This window comes from Centropristis striata, chromosome 18 (genome assembly GCF_030273125.1).
Source record: "Centropristis striata isolate RG_2023a ecotype Rhode Island chromosome 18, C.striata_1.0, whole genome shotgun sequence".
Classification (NCBI taxonomy): domain Eukaryota; kingdom Metazoa; phylum Chordata; class Actinopteri; order Perciformes; family Serranidae; genus Centropristis; species Centropristis striata.
In genome coordinates, this window is record NC_081534.1 from 24,418,647 (window position 1) to 24,436,800 (window position 18,154).

At 40.2% G+C, this 18,154-nt stretch overlaps 1 protein-coding gene across 5 annotated transcripts in view; it reads right to left on the reverse strand.

Annotated features, from left to right (window-relative positions):
- sipa1l1 (signal-induced proliferation-associated 1 like 1) overlaps nucleotides 1-18,154 on the reverse strand; it is an 88,903-nt gene that overhangs the window by 6,436 nt on the left and 64,313 nt on the right. For all 5 annotated transcript variants that reach the window (XM_059355780.1, XM_059355779.1, XM_059355777.1 and 2 more), the window contains 13 exons: nucleotides 17,342-17,440; nucleotides 16,667-16,842; nucleotides 15,881-16,168; nucleotides 15,286-15,435; nucleotides 14,604-14,737; nucleotides 10,250-10,347; nucleotides 8,937-9,424; nucleotides 6,211-6,402; nucleotides 4,887-5,061; nucleotides 4,063-4,294; nucleotides 3,588-3,758; nucleotides 2,909-3,020; nucleotides 1,302-1,380 (listed from right to left, as the gene is read on the reverse strand). In XM_059355780.1, the coding sequence (XP_059211763.1) occupies nucleotides 1,302-1,380; nucleotides 2,909-3,020; nucleotides 3,588-3,758; nucleotides 4,063-4,294; nucleotides 4,887-5,061; nucleotides 6,211-6,402; nucleotides 8,937-9,424; nucleotides 10,250-10,347; nucleotides 14,604-14,737; nucleotides 15,286-15,435; nucleotides 15,881-16,168; nucleotides 16,667-16,842; nucleotides 17,342-17,440 (2,394 nt within the window). The remainder of the gene's footprint in view (nucleotides 1-1,301; nucleotides 1,381-2,908; nucleotides 3,021-3,587; nucleotides 3,759-4,062; nucleotides 4,295-4,886; nucleotides 5,062-6,210; nucleotides 6,403-8,936; nucleotides 9,425-10,249; nucleotides 10,348-14,603; nucleotides 14,738-15,285; nucleotides 15,436-15,880; nucleotides 16,169-16,666; nucleotides 16,843-17,341; nucleotides 17,441-18,154) is intronic.

Consider the following 18,154-nt stretch of genomic DNA (forward strand, 5'->3'; position numbering starts at 1 on the left):
GGTACGGCAAATATAATGGTCCAAAATAACATGAAACTCCTTATTTTTAACTGAAAATGTAATATTTTCTCGGGTAATGACCCCAATCCCCCCACCAAATACATGCACCTAAATCTTCCACAAACACATGAAAAACACTGAAGTTCTATTTGACATTTTGTCATATGGATTTTCTATATTTTAATTTTATTATGTTGGCACACATGACATATTTTACATGTCTGTTTGTCCTGGGAAAGTGAGCCTTCTTTAGCTGCTCTTCCTTCCTTTACTTGAGAAGTTTTTTCCAAAGTTAGGGTTGAAAAGTACAGAAGGTATTGTATGCTGCACCGATTGTTAAAGCCCCGGAGGCCAATTTGTGGTTTGCGATAAGTAAAATTGACTTTACTGGACAAAGGGTTGCAACAGCAGAGAACATTTCAGCTCCGTGCACCATCACCAGAACTAGATCAATTAAAAACAAACCCCTCATTCTGATTATATAAGCAGAACTTGGTGTAAATATGGATCCTTATTGTCTGGAAATAACACTAGAGGCTGGAGCTCTTTACTAGTAAACTGATGTGAGGAATGTTTCATTGGTATTAATCAGTTCTTCACAGTTGCAGTCTATTGTTGTTACATTGAAGGAGATTTTTAGGAGTAGATGAACATCTGCAACTATTGTTTGAAATTAGAGGGTAGTCTGGATCAACATAGGAGTGTGAAATGCATCAAAAACTCATCTAAAGCAAGCAACGCATCCCTGGAAGTTGTTTTTTTAGACTTTTACTATAGTGGATAGAGTAGCAGAATCAATTGAATGTCGACACAAACTGGGAAAGCCTATGAGTGTACGGGAAACCATTTTAAGTCCATTAGTTTAAATGATTCTGATAAGAATAGCTACAGCAGAATTAAATGGTTTCACTGCTTCCAGGTGATCTGAAGTCAAAATAATAGCTTGAGTGATTGCAGTGAAATCTGAGTCAGCAGTTAATAACGATAAGCAGCAGAGCGGAACTAAAACAGCAGCGGCAGCGCTTCACTGCGGACTGTGTGTTTTCTATGGGAGCCAAAATATTTATTTACACCCCCTGCTCCCTGTTCCACTGTATGCAAATCAACTGTAGCCTTTCATTTTTCATCCCTACTGGCACTTGAACAGAGAAAGGGAGCCAGGAAAAATTATCTTTTAACACAACAGATAGTAGAGGTTGTAAACATGCAGACAAAAGTTCTCAAATGCACCGTAAATAAATGTACCGACACTGTATTTATATATAAACAGTGTGTGCATATGTTTGTGTATTCTCTCCCACCTTTTTCAGGTCCTCCTGCAGCATCTTCACCATGGCCTCCAGCTTAGTCACCTTCCTCTCTAGTCCTATGTGACCCTCACTGAGGGTAGAAAAGAAACACAGTCGGCCTCGTTAGTACACTCAGTAATAGAGCGCACGTAATCATATTCAGTTGGATTTAATCTTGACCTCAAAACTCGCTGCAGAACCATAAATGAACACAGTTTACACGATCTGCCCTTAGAAATACTACCTTCACTGTTTATTCACTACATTAGTTTTTTCTGTTCGTCCTGTTTTTTCTGTAGGTCTATATACTGCTCACTCTGTACTATAACCGTTATGGTGGCAGATATAGGGTTTTTTTTGAGCTGGAATGAAAACAGACATGTGGATTGTGCACAGGTTTTTCACCACTTTTCAAAGGTGCCCAGAGGGCTACTTTCTCAAACATAAAATCTTTATTAAATAACATTTAACACTGTTATACATTATACAAACAACGCATTACATTGTCAGCCAATTCTATGAAGGATAACTGAGAAAATACAGAATAAATAGGAATAAGATAAATAGAAAAATAAATCATTATGGCTCAGTTTCAGTCAATTGCTGACTATTTAAAGCATCAACATATAGCATATAAACCTATACTGCCATTAAATAGACCAATATCAGCCGATAATATCAGTCAACTGATAATATCAGTCAGGTTGTACTCTCTACATGTATTATTCTACTTATGTCTTTACGTGCTTGCTGCCGTTTGCACTCTCTAGTTAGATGCTAAACTGTGATCCGTTGTACTGGTACTTACTGCTTGCAATAACAGTAAAGTTGCATCTGATTTAATTTAATACGACTCCAAAGAACATGAATATTAAATGCATAGTTTCAATTTCAGGGTAGTTTCCGAGTTGCAGTGAATGGGACGATATCAGGGGACCTCCAACAGGCTTGGAAAAATGTTACAATTACATGATTCAGGAGCATTATATTAAATAAAATGGGAGCTGGAAGCTAATGTGATGAAAGAGAATGAAGAATGGGAGGAAATTCACTTAAGTAGCCATAACATCAAATAGTTCCATGTAGAGGGTGATGACTTGAAAGTCACAATTTAAATTCTGAAGCAAGAAAAAATGTCTTTCCCTCTTTTTCATTGTATGTGCGACTTTCTTTAAATGTGTTTTTGTCCCCTCTTCAAAACTTTGACTGGTAATTAAAAATGCTGAATGAGCATTGTTGCTGAGGAACACTTGACGTATTCAGTTTGACATGATTTTTTTAAATAATAAAAATAAACAGGAGCTACACAATGAGAAGACTCACTGAATTAATGCACGCAGTTTCTACAGTCAACTACTTTATTATGAGTAGCTTTACAGATGAGACTCCAAAAGGAAACCAACAGGCTCGTGTTCATTTTGCTGCAAAAATGAACAAACTGCAGTCCTGAAGCCATACATTTATTTTGTATGAGCATTTATCATTCTGTCTATATCACTACTATACCTGTATTCCCATTCCCATTCAGTTAAATCCATGCTGCTGGTAAGATATGGTGTGAATGGAAGTAATTAAAACATAGAGACACATTTGTAAACAGTTTACGGGTGTAGTGTTACCTAGATGAGGGCCGTGACAGTGGAGCAGGCTGCAGCTCTATGTGGGGCTGTTGGGGACTGGAGGCACCACTGCTTCGGTGGTTTGCATCTCCGAACACGTAACTTCTCTGGACTGGAAGAAGAGAGAGATGTATATAAATATACAAACCAGCAGCAGGTGCAGGCACATGCATAATGTAGAGAAATGCATCTAACTGGAAATATAGGTAATGTAAAATACACACATCATTTGAAATAGCTTTGGGGTGCAGTGTTTACTCTGCGCTGCTCTGTTTTGTCAGCATGTGCAGTGTCAGTGTGCCCTTTTAACACCGCCACGTTATCAGTTTTATATTTATTTTTCATTACATCTGAAACAGAACGTGTGGCGTGAGACAGCGTGTTAGGAAGTGTCATCAGTGGTTGACATTTGCCAGCCCTGCACAACTAATTTCCCGTACCAAGTTATGTGCACAGGTGCATGCAAAGCTGCAAAGTTTACGTGCAAATCTCAAATTGTACATGTTTTACCTTGCATATGCACGTGTCGTTTCAAACCATAATCACTAGACACAAACTCTAGACTAGTTTTATGTCATCTTCAGCTTCATTTCAGGGTCATAAAATAGATTTTATTTCAGTGCAATGAGAGACCATAAAAGAAAAGACGCTTGTACACTTCATAGTAATTGGTAATTACCATAGTGTGTGTTTCTTTCACTCTCAAAGGTGTTGGCCACGTCCACCAGGTGTGTCCACTCGAGGGGGCTGTCCCTGTCTTGAGACGGGAGGGGCATCAGCTCCTGAGGGAGGGGTCCACGGTGACGCTCCACCAAATCCACCAAGGAGGTGTCAGATGCCGAAAGGTCACCTGGAACAGAGAGGAAGTTGTAGAATAAACTGAATTTAAAATGATTGTTTATGTGGCCATCATGTGTTTCCAATCAAAAGGGGGCAGCAGATACACATCTGGAATTTAAGCCTTTTTTTTACCATCAAAAACACTTCACGATTTATGACTTACTAATCCCCTTTCCTGCACTGATGTCATTCCAAGGATAAAATGGACACATAACATGAACTATGGTTACAAAACAGTCTTTAACAAATCAATAGAAGCACCTAAAAACAGCTTTCAAATGTGATTTGACTCTTCTGCTGGCAAGAAATCCTACCGTGGAGTTTGACTCCCAGCTTATAGGAAGGTCGTCGGAGAGGGACACCGCGGGTGGTGGGTGAGCGCGGCAGGGTGGAGCAGCTGAAGAGAACATCAGCGCCGAGTTGCGGTTCAGCCACGGCGTCGCAGAGAGGAGGCAGCCGCTGACCACGATAGATACTTTCATCAGACAGGGTGCGATGGAGGGAGCGACGGAGAGGCTTGTGGCTGGGTTCTGATTTCTGACCGTGCTGCACAGAGTGATGGGAAAGTGTTATTGTAATATTACTAAAACACAGGAGCTAAAGCTATGCATTATGTGAGTGAACACCAACCATGTCAATGCATCTGAATGTGGGAAAATCTAGTTCTGAAAAGTTTGCATTTTGCTGAAGAATATCAAATTTTGTCAAAATTAGCAACTTAATCAAACAGAAGCATGAACATAGAGCCATGTCATATTTATTGAATCCAAAATACATATTTTACTCATTAATAAATAATATATAAATGATGTTAGATAGGATCAGCATTAAAACTTGACAATTTACTCCAAAGTTGTTTAAATCTAGTGCAGTTTAAGTTATTTTTATGACATCAGTTACCAAAAGAAGTTGTCATTATTGCTTGATTTTTACTTTTAAATTTGCTTATACAATTTACACCAATAATGAATGGGATGTAAGATGGATTGGACAAAAATCTGTGACTTATTAAGGTTTTCAAACTTAAATGATGACAGCAGTACTCTACCATAATCTGCCGTTGAACCAACTTTACTCACTTGAAATATAAAAGCTGTAATAAACTGGCTAAGATATCTTCTTTCGTGTCTAGACGTACCTTTTCCTTATGCCTGCGTGGTGGCGGAGGGCTGTCTGGGGAAAGGTGTCTCTTCACATCTTCCTCCATAGTAGATTTGGCATGAGGCTGAGGCGAGTGCATGTCCCGCAGAGAGGGCCTGGCTGCTGGGGTCGGCATCACCTCCACTCCACTCCTCTCCTCTCCTGGAGACTTCCTACAACACACAGACGCAGGCAAACACAATCAGGAGACAAATTATGCATGCATTGCCCCTATATACTACCAATGTGACTGATAAATAATAAAAATAGCAGAGTTTTTTTATTCAGTTATTGCAGCCAGCCTGTGGCGCAATACCCTATTCTACCACAAGGGGGTAATCAAGTAGTATGCATATTGTTACTTCCGAAAGACATTAATAGGAAAGGAAAGTGGGTGGATAAGCAATGGGATCAAACACTGTGTTATACAGCAGCCCTGCAATAAATAGTATCATTGTAAAGCTGGTAATGTTCAATTTTGTCACGACAATGTACAGACAGGGATGAGGAGAAAAAGATGCTGCAGTCTGATATAACAACAATGCATCATCCTTTCTGACACAGTCGCAATGTGAATGCAACAGTACAGGCTTTATAATAGGCAGCATTGATTCAGCGGTACCATGTTCATGAATACATTGCATGCTTTGCAAGTGGAATGTAAAAACAACAGCTTGAAGCTTTATTTCCTACCGACATCTATAACTCTTTTCAGCAGGATAAGAACAGGTTGTTTTCTTATGCAGTTCATAATCAGGAGGCACTGGTCTGTTTATTTTTATGGTTTCTTTTCTCATTTTATAATGCCTGTGTAACTGTATATTTTACCCCATGCATGTGCAATAATTTATACATGTTTTTGTTGTTTTAGGTCATTTATGTTCGTGTCTTTGTTGTACCACTGACTGTTTTGTTGGGAATTGCTTTAAGTCGATTGCAGATATGTGCATTACTATTTGCATAGCAGAATGTCTCCTTGGGGACAATAAAGAAGGTCTTAACTTAACTAATTATATCGTACAATTCCTCTTGTTTATTTGTCCAATCCCTGCAGGAAGGTAGGTACATTCACTCTTAATGTAAGCATTGTTGCTATCTTTATAAAACCAACATACCAGCTTCCATCAAGACCAAATCATTGTAGAAATCGAATGCTTAGACGACCATTTTTTAAGGGCCAACTATTGCACCTTTGAGGATTTGAAACTCCACAAACTCTGGTGGCACCATTAATTCTATATAACAAGTTTAACTGTGTGGAGTTTAAAACCCCTGTTGGCTTGGGAACAACAATTAAAGACCCACTTTTGCTCCATTCTTACTTGCGTGTGTCCCCGAAGTCGACAGAATTGATGGTGGAGCCGGGTTTTCTCCAGCCAATCAGGTACTTGGACTGAGCTCCTTGGCGTGGGTAGAAGCTCTTGGGCCCAGGGGACGCTGAGGACTGGGAGGAAGGGGAGGTGGCTGAAGACGAGGACTCGTCTCTGGGGGAGCTGTGGCCTGAGTGCCTGGCACTGATGGAGAAAGGAGGAAAAACAAGGAGAGAGCATGAGAGGGGTTGCTCATCATCTAGCACAAATTTCCATGTAATGCAAATCAATGGACAAAGTATTCTGGATCTGAATGATGGCAATTAGAGCTGCAACAATTAGCCGTTATTAGTCAATCAACAGAAAATGACTTAACAACTATTTTGACAATCAAATAATAATTTTGGCAATTCTTGAAACCAAACATTTGCTGTTTTCATGCTCCGTAAATGAAAAAACTTGATGCTTTTCTTTCATATATGATAATGAACTGAATACTCTATGAATTTTGGATTAAGCATACCATTTGAAGATTTCGCCCTGAGATTTTACTGATTGATGAGTAATGCAAAAGTAATAATAAGTTGTATCCCTAAAGGCAATGCACCACAAATAAGAAAAAGCTTCTGCACTGATGGAAGATATCAGTGTATCCATCCTTTGAAAACCATTTTTAGGCAATAACAGATTTGTTTTATGGCTTCACTTGATTCTATATTCTTTCAAGAGAAAGATCTAAACATATTTGCCCAGTTTAGTTTTGCTTCAAGCATTAATAAAAATCTTAAAAGTGAATATTTTAATCATGCAGAGATTTTCTGGGAGGACTTTAATATTGAGTTATAGATGGTATTACCTGCGGTCAAACTAACCGCATCTCATTCTTATTCCCCCTCCGCCACTTTGACAGAATACAAATGCAGCTTAAATGCCAGACAGATGATGCCCAGGTCGTGAACTGTAACTCTATCTGAACCGGTGAATTAAGACTCGCTCCAACAGGAAGAACGAGACACTGGAGTTCTCTCAGCTCTGGACACCAGTTCAGCTATGAAAAGTTCGGACACGTGTTCCACATTTCCTGAGGCCTAATGTGGAAAGATAAGAGGGAGTTAAAATTGCTCCCGCGGCTGGTTTCCAGGAAAGTCTTATTGAGAGGGAGGCGTTCTAGTGTGTGTTCCTCTTGGGCGAAGAAATATTGGCTTGAGTAATGAGAATTGGAAACATGCTGCAGAGGTCAGAGAAATTCTGCGATGACACATGACTGGGTTGAAGAGGTCAGATTTGAATTTAAGAATGGAAGTAGATAAAACTGTAGGATGGAGAAATTTGACTTATTCGTGATCATGGAAGTGTTCTCGCAGCTGAATTAGCCTGTTTGGTTTCCATGTCGACTGCTTTTCCTTTTAAGGTTACAGTGACAGAATAATAAGTATTTATTTAAAACAGCACGTTGATTGTTTGGGCCATCTGCTTCAGATGCTGACTACCTCAGTGTGAGGCTAGATCGTGTTTCTTTCAGGGTAAACAATTCCTAAGATGAGTAAGAAGTGTTTTGAGAAAGAACTTGGCAAATTTTACGTTTGTTAGGCCTACTTTGTAAGGATACAAACAGTGAGTTTCAGTGAGAGACACTGAATGTAAACCAGCTTTGAGAAAAGTCAAAATAATAAATACACTTTTTTTTTTTACTTCTTTTGTCTCCACTTGTTATCACAACCACTCAGATGATTTTGTACCAACTCCTATAAAAGATAAACTTGTGTACTAAAGGTTTTCTTCTTTTTACGGTGGATTTGTGTTTTTCTAACTTAAAATTTGACTCTGATACCTTTAAGCATTTTCTTGCACAAGAAGCAGCAGGTTAGTTATTTTCAACCAGCTTCAAGCTTCAAACAGGCACTAAATGGCCTGTTTTCGAGCCAGACCTCATTAAATTTGCACTTACTCATTTTAAAGTAACATTAACAATAGCCGTGTTTCCATAAAAGTTTCTATAAAAGTCAAAGCAAATTTTGAAAGAAAATGCAAACTAGGGACGCTTCCATCAACTGGTTTAGAGCGAATAAACAAAGCTGCATAAATGTACTTTGGTCAGAAAATGGCAGTGTAATGTATTGCTGCAGGCTAATCTGTCAGTAAACAGTAAATGAAGAGATTTGCAACTTCTTTGCAACAACTTCTTATGCAAATCTTCAAAATGCATGAGAAATGAGTTGATGGAAGCACGACTAGTTACAATCTTAACTCATTACTTCAAGAAGTTGTTTTGGAGGAACGTTTGCCCTCATGTCACATCACACTAGTTGGTTGAGCTTTGCAATTTTCTTACAGTGTGATCATAAAAAACACATTTAAGCTATTCTCAAGTTAATGCAACTTTATAAAAAATAACAATGTCATAATTCAATACATTTTCAACATTTTCAAAATTCAGATTTTTTGGGATTTTAGACTTTTTAAAAGGTTCAAAGTTTCTTTATTAGTACCCAAAGGTAGATTTCTTTTGCAGACAGAAAAAGGTTAAAAGATTAAAAAAGATTAAAAGATTAAAAAACAGGACAACTATACAATTTCTCTGGACATCATAACAAACACTCGCAGGCAGGCATCAATATCAATGCAACACTACGAACACCTCCAGACAAACAAACACATTTTTACACGTTTCATTGTCACTTTAAGGACCTGCAGAAACCTGCACAAACACTTATATATGCACAAACACACAGACAGACCTCGAGTGTGATCCAGCTTCACTCAGACTGTAGGTGCTGCTGTCTCTAACGAGGAGATGAGTCGGTGGCGTCCGGCCCGTCTCCTGACTCCTTTCTGCTGGAGGCCCCGGGGACTCTGCAGCAGCGGGCGACCTCTCCAGCATCCTGCGGCCTCCTTCAGTGGGGCTGTGCCATGGAGACACTGACCGCTCCCTGCTCTCTCTGCCTCCGCTGGGAGCCAGCAGGGAGGTGGTGCTGCCGTGATGAGAGTGGGGGTGCGTGTGGTGAGAGGCTCCGTAAGAGCTGGTGTCTATCCCGCTGTCGGCCGACGCCCCCTGGAGGTAGCCTCCTCCTCCCAGGCCGTTGGGCTCCGTCTCGCCCTGGTCGCCGCTTGAGCCTCCGCCCGCTCCCATTTCGTACCATTTATCGCTGTCGCTGTGGCCCCCACTGGAAGCTGTGCTGGATAGTGTGTTGCTGCTGGAGTGCCCAGAGTAGGGGCCGTCCGACTGCTAGAACGAACAAAAAGCAGGAGAGTGGGGGGGGGGATGAGAGTTGAGAGAGATTTACGTGTTAGTGAAAACATCAGGGGATTTGGGAACCACCGAATCATTTATATATATATATATATATATATATATACACACTACAGGCCAAAAGTTTGGAAGCAAGATCAAATTTGTACAAAAAAAGATCATAGTTTCATTGCTATACTTTGCAACAAAATAAACATGATTATTATATAAAGAGTCACTTATTAGAACACATTTTTACTATAATTATCAGGTCTTTAGGTTTTTATTGCTTAGGCTTTGTGTATCCTTCTTTCCTTAAAGAATAAATGTGTACTCTTGTTTCTTTACTCAATTTTAGCCATTTCTGTGGTAGTTTGTCAGAGATATGAACACAGTTGAGATTTATTGGGATTTTTGTATCCAAACTCTCAAAAGCCAAAGAGCTAAAGCAAATAATGCAAGCTGTGATTTTTTTTTTTTTTTACTTTTGCACTGAAGTTATGACTCTTCCAAATCTTCTCAACCCTAAAACTAAGCCCTTCTTTTCTTTTCTTTTCTTTTATTCAGCAATGGTCTGGTAACATCAATGTATCCCTAAAGGTAAATTGAGGAAAATGGTTCAATTCAATAAAGGTAAAGTATGATCATACAGTAAACACATCCAAAAACCCAAAGAATCCATACTGGTTTTTAAGAAAGCCATTGTGAACAGAAAATTTAAGTTGCTTCCAGACTTTTGGCCTGTAGTGTAGAATAGAATTTGGGGGAAAAGTAGCCTTTATAGAGCCGAATAAAGAGTGTAAAACTAGTGTAAAGCCTGACCTGGCTGCCCTTCTTCGGGGACAGGTGGATGACCTGCTCCTGCCTCTGGATGCGGGGGGCTCCAGAGTAGCCTTGTCCAGATTTGGAGACTGGGGCCTCTGCAATAAACAGACCAATAAACACAGCTGGGGTTGGTGACAAACACATGCACAGAGCCTGCAGTACAAACAGATGACTTGTTGATGATTCAACAGAGAAGTCGTTCTCATCTCTGCTCACTTATGTGCATTTTGCTACTACAGCGCTCGTGCTTCCTGGAGGGAGGTTCGTAATGATGACATTGTTTTCATTCTGCCTCTGTCGTGTTCGTGGAGAAAAACCCAGATCACTTGTCATTAAAAGTAACGCACATCAAACAGAAGTTTGTCCCTAGACAGTCGCTGCTGGCTTTGTTTGTTCGGGGCAAGCTGTTCCGCGTGAGGGAACGTGTGTATGTGTCCTGGAGCAAAACTCGGGGTATAAATGGAACTGTTGTGTAATTGTCTACATGTTATGCAATGCAGACATACAGAGTAGGCAGCTAATGACCACAGCACAGTGAGAGGCAGAGCTAAGGGAGGTATCATAACATCTGCTGGGGTGAATCTAGTAATGTAGTGAACCCCTCATATCTCACTTAAAATATTCATTACTCTGCATAGTTTTCTCTGAAATCCGGCCCATCGGGCTCTCTGCGCTAATTAAAAGTGGTAACACGTGTGCAGCGCTGCTTGTTTGAGTGCCTGTGAATATATAAGAAGCATATGTGATGACATGCTTGTGTGTGATATATTGTTTTTTTGTTCCAAGCACCTTGAGTTAATGTGTGCACTCATGTGGCCTGTCCTGAAATAAAGCTAGAGTTATCACCTCATGGTTGTCTCTGTCAACAGCAGTTTGCAGTTTACATCCATGTCTGTTCAGCCATGTAGCCATGACAGCACTGTGCTTCAGATATGGATGTTGCTGCAAAAAAGCTCCTAAAACATGGATGCTTGACAAACATCTTTAACCCGGCAACAGTTTCAAGATTATGATCACCAATTCAGTATCTGACCAAGTTAGTACAGTGTTGAATAATTGTCTAGAAAAGTGTTTTAATAGGATATTATGATGTCACAGTAAAGTTGACTTTTGACTGTCATCACTTTTTGTATTAGACATTTTTTAAAATTCTGTCATAATTAGTGTATGAATTCTTGAGTTATGGCCAAGAATGTGATTTTGTGAGGTCACAGTGCCCTTGACCACCAAAACATCTTTTTTTTTTAAATCCTCAAGGTGTCTCTGAGAGTTCTTGTTCATGAGAATGGGATAAAAAGACAGACAGGGAGGCATAGAAACCCTGTGAAAGCCTTTCACAGACTGGGGAGAAATTAATTAACAACCAGAAAATGTGCAAAGCTCGCCTGCGAATATAAAAACTAAATTTGTAACAGTTGCAACACTTTAGGAAAAGTTTCAGAGAGATTTGCGAGAGCCATTTGTTCATAAAAAAAAAAGAATTAGACTCAACATCATTATCTAATTCATTGAGGCTCCTTTTAGCAAAATACTAATTGAGTTCCCTCTGGGAAACAGTTATACAATGTATATCTAGGGCTTTTATTGTGAAAGATAAGAGCAGAAGGAATGGATCTGGTGTGCCATCTTGGTTGAGCCTCCTTTTTGTCTTAAAATCAAAATCAAGTGTACATGCACCTCTTAACCATTTGGCTACACTATAGTGAACATTTAGACTTGACATCAATTCAATGTACGTGATTATTTGATGCCTTTTTTCGCAGTGAAGGCAAAAAAAAAAAAACTCACTCCAAAAAATAAATTATAACATGTTGCTTTTAAGCTGCGTAATAATTGTACTTGTACTCACAATAATAACAACAATACTGAAAAATATATTGATGCACAAACTAAATCATAAAAACAAAATAAAATGCCCTGGTGCGTAAGGCTTTTTAGGTAGTGAAAAGCTGCAGTGCATGGAAAAGGAAGTCACGACATATAGCAACTTTCTGCCTCTCACCACCTAGTGAATGAATTAATCATAAACCTGCCACGGGATATCAAAAGAAAATGGAGCAAATGCTGTGTTAAACAGATGCAACAGGAAAACGTAATGCAATAATTACTCTGCAAAAGCCTGTATAGGCTACATTTTAAAGTACTGTCCCATTTGCGTGTGACAGGAGTTGAGAGAGCAAAAAGTAAGAGCAAAAGACAGCATTCTGCCCTCTGCGTGACTCGTGTTATTTCTGAACAGAGCTCGGCCACATCATCATTGCCGAACACTAACGGGTCAAGGGGGTAAAAATGAAAGAAAGAGGAAAGGACAGAACCCGAAACCACAGAGCGGAGTAGACTGTGCAGGGCTGGACACTTGGCTGACACAGTCTGAGCTGGCCTGGCATGCATTGTTCCACCCTGACCAATAAAGACTTAAGTGCTATAAACAACCACAAAATGAGAGACTAGGGTTTGTCTCTGTGATTGTGGCGGTCGGGAACAGGTTGAAGACACGGCTGAAAGTAGGGCTGGTCAACAATCAACCAAAGCAACATCCTGCTGGAAATCAGAGGAGTGGCAGAGGAGCATGTCGTTTTTGTGGCTTTCAGTGACCGAGCTGGAAAACAAGGAGAAAACTCCCAGAAAACAGCACATGGGAGAATACTCGTAATTAAAATGAAAGCCAACGTGCAAGGGAATAAAAAGATGAATGAGAGGCAAACATAAACGGCAGCGGGGAATGAGGAACAGATTGGAGGGAAGGAAAGACACACAATGGACGGTTGGCCAACTGTGTTGACAGGAAAGAAAGGAATGTCGCTCCTTTCTCTTTCTTCTTTATTAAACCTTATAAAAGAGTGAAAAGTGACTGAGAAAAAGCCCTATATTTTATTTGAGACCACTGTTTGATCTCGTTCAATTATCACGTCTTCTCCTTTTTCTGTTTGTCTCATTATCTTCAGACCTTTTTGTCTGCTTGCAGAGACATTAAAAGTTGCTCTGTGAAGCCAATATAATCCACAGCTCGCAGAAGAGGTGGAGGAAGAGGAGGGGGGAGAAGAGGAAGATTGTGGATGCTTTCAAAGCCGGTATCTCAGCTCCAAAAAACTGTCACTGGCAGATGAGGAGGCACACACTCTTCTGGAGCATATCAAAGGATTTAGGATGACTTCTCTCCTGTGCTGTCTCTCCCTCCCTTTTCAAGAGTCAAGTGACCTCACATATAAAAACACATACAGCTACAGACTGATGTTTAGAAAACCAGCACAGGTGAAAAACATTTACATCTTTGAAAACATTAGAATCTACTCTGAATATTGAGCCACTGCAGCTTCCTCTCTTATACCCACTGGGGGATTTAAAGTCATGTGTTCTTTTTTAAGAAAGTCCAAAAATACATAATTTTTCATAGCTGGAAACTGTAAAAACAGAAATTAATTTCTATGGTCCCTGAACATATTATGTGTGACAAATGCTTTCATAAGAAAAAGTGACCAATTCTAAGAATAAAATGGGTAGAATAGGGATCTGTCATCAAAATTACTTTATTCTTCATGTCTTATATAAAAAAAAATCCCAAAATAGACTGTATGCATGAACCAGATCCTGTAAAAACAAAAACAAAAAAAACCCACTAAATTCTGCACTCTTCAGTGCAACTGGGAAGCCATGAATGATTCAGCTTAGACCAACAGTCACTTGACAAAAAACTTTAACTGAGCTGTAGGCCGACAGACTGGAGCAGAGAGGACAACAGAGTTTGAAAGTAGAGGTTGTAAACATGTAAGTAGTTTAACAGGTATAGCTTGTGGAGCCCCTGTTTTTTTTCTCCCAACGGTTGTGGGCCCTTGTTGCAAAGAAGTTACAAATTTAAACCAAATCCATTTCCCGAAACCTGTTAGATGAATCTTTTGTTGCAAGTCTTTCTAGTACATCCAGTGTACAGTTGGTGGGACGACCTCATAGTCTCAAGCACTGAAACTATAGTTGATCTGTTCCTTTTTCAGAAAAAGTGGATGCTTCACACTCAAGTCCAATCTTTTCCTGAGTTATGACGTTGAATATGAAGTTGGCCAACTATATATGTAATTTCAGAATTATGGTATGAATTCTAAAGTTATGGACAAAAAATTGAATTTGTGAGGTTACAGTGACTGGGCTTTGATCTCCAAAAAGGAATCACTTCATCCTAAGTGGGTGTTTGTGCCAAACTTGAAAAAATTCCCTCCAGGCATTCCTGAGCTATTGCTTTGACGTGAAAGAACGGAAACAGGAAAACATGATGCTTCCGACCACAGCTGTCACCAGTGCAGAGGGAAAAAATGCCCTAAAACGTTCAAAGGGTTAAGTTAACTCCACAAACTCTCACCTGTTGACCCACGTTCGGTCCCGCCCCCTTCCTCCATTCTTGACCAATTGGGAGTGGACTTTCCACTGGACCCGCCGTCTCCAACCACCTCGCTTCTCTGTGAAGACATCGGAGAGTGGCGGCTGCTTGCAAACCTGGTGAATGAGCACATAAAATGAGACATGCTGAGATTTTTAATTCAGCTGTTTTATCAGCTAAATGTGTTTCCACTTGTTAAATATGCAGAGCTAGAAATGACAGAATAATAGAGTTGGAAAGACAATACATTTGACCACAGGCTGTAGTGGGTGGAAGAATAAAAAAAGACGTTGCCAACAGCGTTTTAATATACAAAGACACACAAACGCTATCACCCCACTCTCCTACACTAACATCACACACTGTTACAACTGTGGAAATGAATAAAACAGCCTCTTTAATGTAAAACAAGAACTGTAAACAAGCTTATGACTATACAGACATTACAGATAAGATTAGATTAAAAATGTGTGTCTATCTTTAATAATTACATAAAAAAGAAATAAAAGAAGAAAGTGCCTTAAGGCAGCAGGAACTAAATTGCAATACTGAGGGAATTTGTTGCTTGTGATATGCTTTTCTGATATGAATCTTATAATTAGCACTGAAACAACTGCGGCCACTGACAAACACATTTCTAAACACCCCCCCTCCTCTTACTTACTGCTCGGGCATGGACTTCTGTCTCCAGTGAGCAGAGCTTCCGGAGGCGTCACTGGAACAAGACAGGTTGCTGGGAGAGCTGCGATTGTGAGGGGAGCGACCCAGTGCCAGCGAGGAGGCCAGGCTGTAGCTCTCACTGCCCGGAGACATCCTGGTGTACGCACACACACATGCACACATACACAGGAACTTTAAGAATTTGCAGGCACGTGGAAATGCAGGAACTAAAGGAAGATGAAGTAAATATAGCAAAGCATTGTAGGGGTTTTTTTCTTCAGAGGAATTTTTTACTGATTGCTGCTTTGTGGCTGCAGTTCTCACACGTACTGGTTAAAGAAAATGACATGAATACTTAAAAGCTCCTTCTTCAAAATAAGCTAGAATGGCTGCCTTGGGTGTGCTTTGTTGATATACTAGCTTGGAGAATTTGCAGGGATTTTTTGTTTAATTTCCACAGTGTTAAAGACTGAAACGTCAGGCCTTCCAAATCTTTTCATCATCAAAAGTTTGTTCTCTCTCTTTGGAACACCCTCCCTCCTCCTGATATAAATATTATATTCTGACATACAATATCTAAAAGGCCAAGGGGCTCTAACCTCTTTGGGTCCAGGGGCCGGCCATCACTGCTGACACTGCGTGGGATGACTGCGCCCCTCTCCAGCCTCTCAGCTGACAGAGTCTTCCCCACTGAGCTGCCCAGGCTGATGGCCCTGTTGGGCGTGTGAGGCTGTGGCGAGGCGGTCAGCGACTGCTGGGGGCTGCTGGACGTCCTCTGCCACTTGTTGTTGTTGCTGCGGAAGGGGAACTTGTATTCGAAGGAGCCGCTGTCGCTGCTGCTGCCTTTGTATTCTGACACAGGCATCCGATAGAGCTCTGAACAGCCTCTGTAGAGAAGGAGGAAGGACGTTTTGTTTGAAAAGCAGGAATGTGTCAGTGAAGGTTCACATAGTTTTTCTTTCTTCTTGGCAGGGAATGAAAAGCTCTGAAGTGAGATTTGGAATTTGTGACTTTTTTAAATGTTCTGTGATAAAATAAAACAAAGCAGTTCATCTGTTTATGCTTGTGTTAATTGCTTAAGTGCTCTGGTATCAAATTTAGTGTCTTAAAGTAGTATGATGTAGCACTAAACTTCAGGTATGAAAAGACAGTATTTCCATTTAACTGTAGACACGTTTCCATCCACCAGCACATTTTTAAACAATAACAGATGGAAACCAGCCTTCATTTGCATTTTCTTTTGATGATTTCCTTGAAAGTTTGCAATAGATTTGAATAGAAACCTGACTTGCATCTCCAAATAACTGAATTAATATATAAAAAACAAGTGATGAGCAAAAGAAGTTTAGAAAACAAATGATGGCCCCTCTCCCATCCCAGTCTACCTGCGTGGAGTGGCGTCATCATGTGGCGGGATGATAACAACACGGACTGACACTGAGGTCCGCAGGAGGTCAATCATCTGCTCATGTGTTAGTGTCGCAACAGCAACCTTGCAGATTTCTACCAATCGACTTCCCTGCCGCAGTCCTGCCTGCCAGGCGTAACCGTACGGCTCCACCTATTAGTGAGGAAGTTTGATTGCATGAAAGTTGCTGCAGTGGTGAGATGACTCAGAACTTATGCCATCACTTATGCCATATTATATTCATATATTCAGACATTTTGCAACAGCATATCCAAGATAAGACAATGCATAAAAACAGATCCCATCTGTCTAAAATAAGGGAGAACAATGGCACAAATATTCCCCCGTAATGGCTTGTTAAGACTGTACCAAACCATAAAAATGCAATGTAAAAACCTAGAAATTTAAAACTAATATAAAAATATATTGCAATTATACCAATCTTCAAAGCAATAGACAGCAATGAGGGAACTTTCTCTCCCTGCACGGAGTATTAGAAGATTCAGTTAACACCACTAATCTAATAAAAAAAAGCAAAAACAAGAGCAGATGATCACATTAACATGTAGAGTAAGGTTAATAAAACATAATGAGATATTCAGTTTAAAGAAGAAGGTCAGAGAAGGTTTTTTATGCATGTACAGATAGATACCTCAGCCACGATGCCTTCATAGTTGACGTGAAAGCCCAGTTGCCCCAAGCCGTTTCGACGAAGCGTCATCTCTGATGTCTCACAGCCTTTAGTCAGGAACTGGACACAGGGAGGGCCGAGAGATGAGCAGAATATAGATGAAAGATAAAGTGACATGAATTATCAGAAGAGAGATGAGCAGGTCAAGAGGTGAGGAGCAAGAAAAGGTGAACAGAGAAAAGGACGGTGAACTTATCTTCCACACTCTCAGTAAAACACTATTTTTATGTGTTGGTGGAGTTCAGAAAAACTTTTAATAGAAAATAAGCATTTTCTAAGTATGCAAATGTGTTCAGGTGTGGTAACGTGTTCAGTGAATATGTACACATGCTTAAAGTTGCTAAGTGATCCCGAAGAGATTTACGGCCATGAATAAAGATGAAGTAGTGCTTCGGCATAATCGGCACACTACTCACTAGGAGAGCACACACCGGCATTCACACACACACACTCAACAGATGATAGGAATGAAAGCAGGTGTATCTCTTGCTGTGACACTTTAGGCTGTGTTCACACAGAGATGCGTCGCTTAGTAGAGACACTTCTGAACTTCATGTTTTTTTATGGAAGGATGCAACTCTTGGTGGGAAGCGCTGTGAAGAGGCCGTGTTTTTTTTCCATGGGGCGTGAGGCAGAAAAGTTGAGAATAGTTACATCTTAGAAAAGTCCAGATCGCAGAGCCAGTGCTCATTCCACGACTACTTTTTCTTTGAGGTCAGTACATATTATGTTTCTCTTTCTCCCTCTAGTGACTCTCGTGGCGGCTTCAGGGCA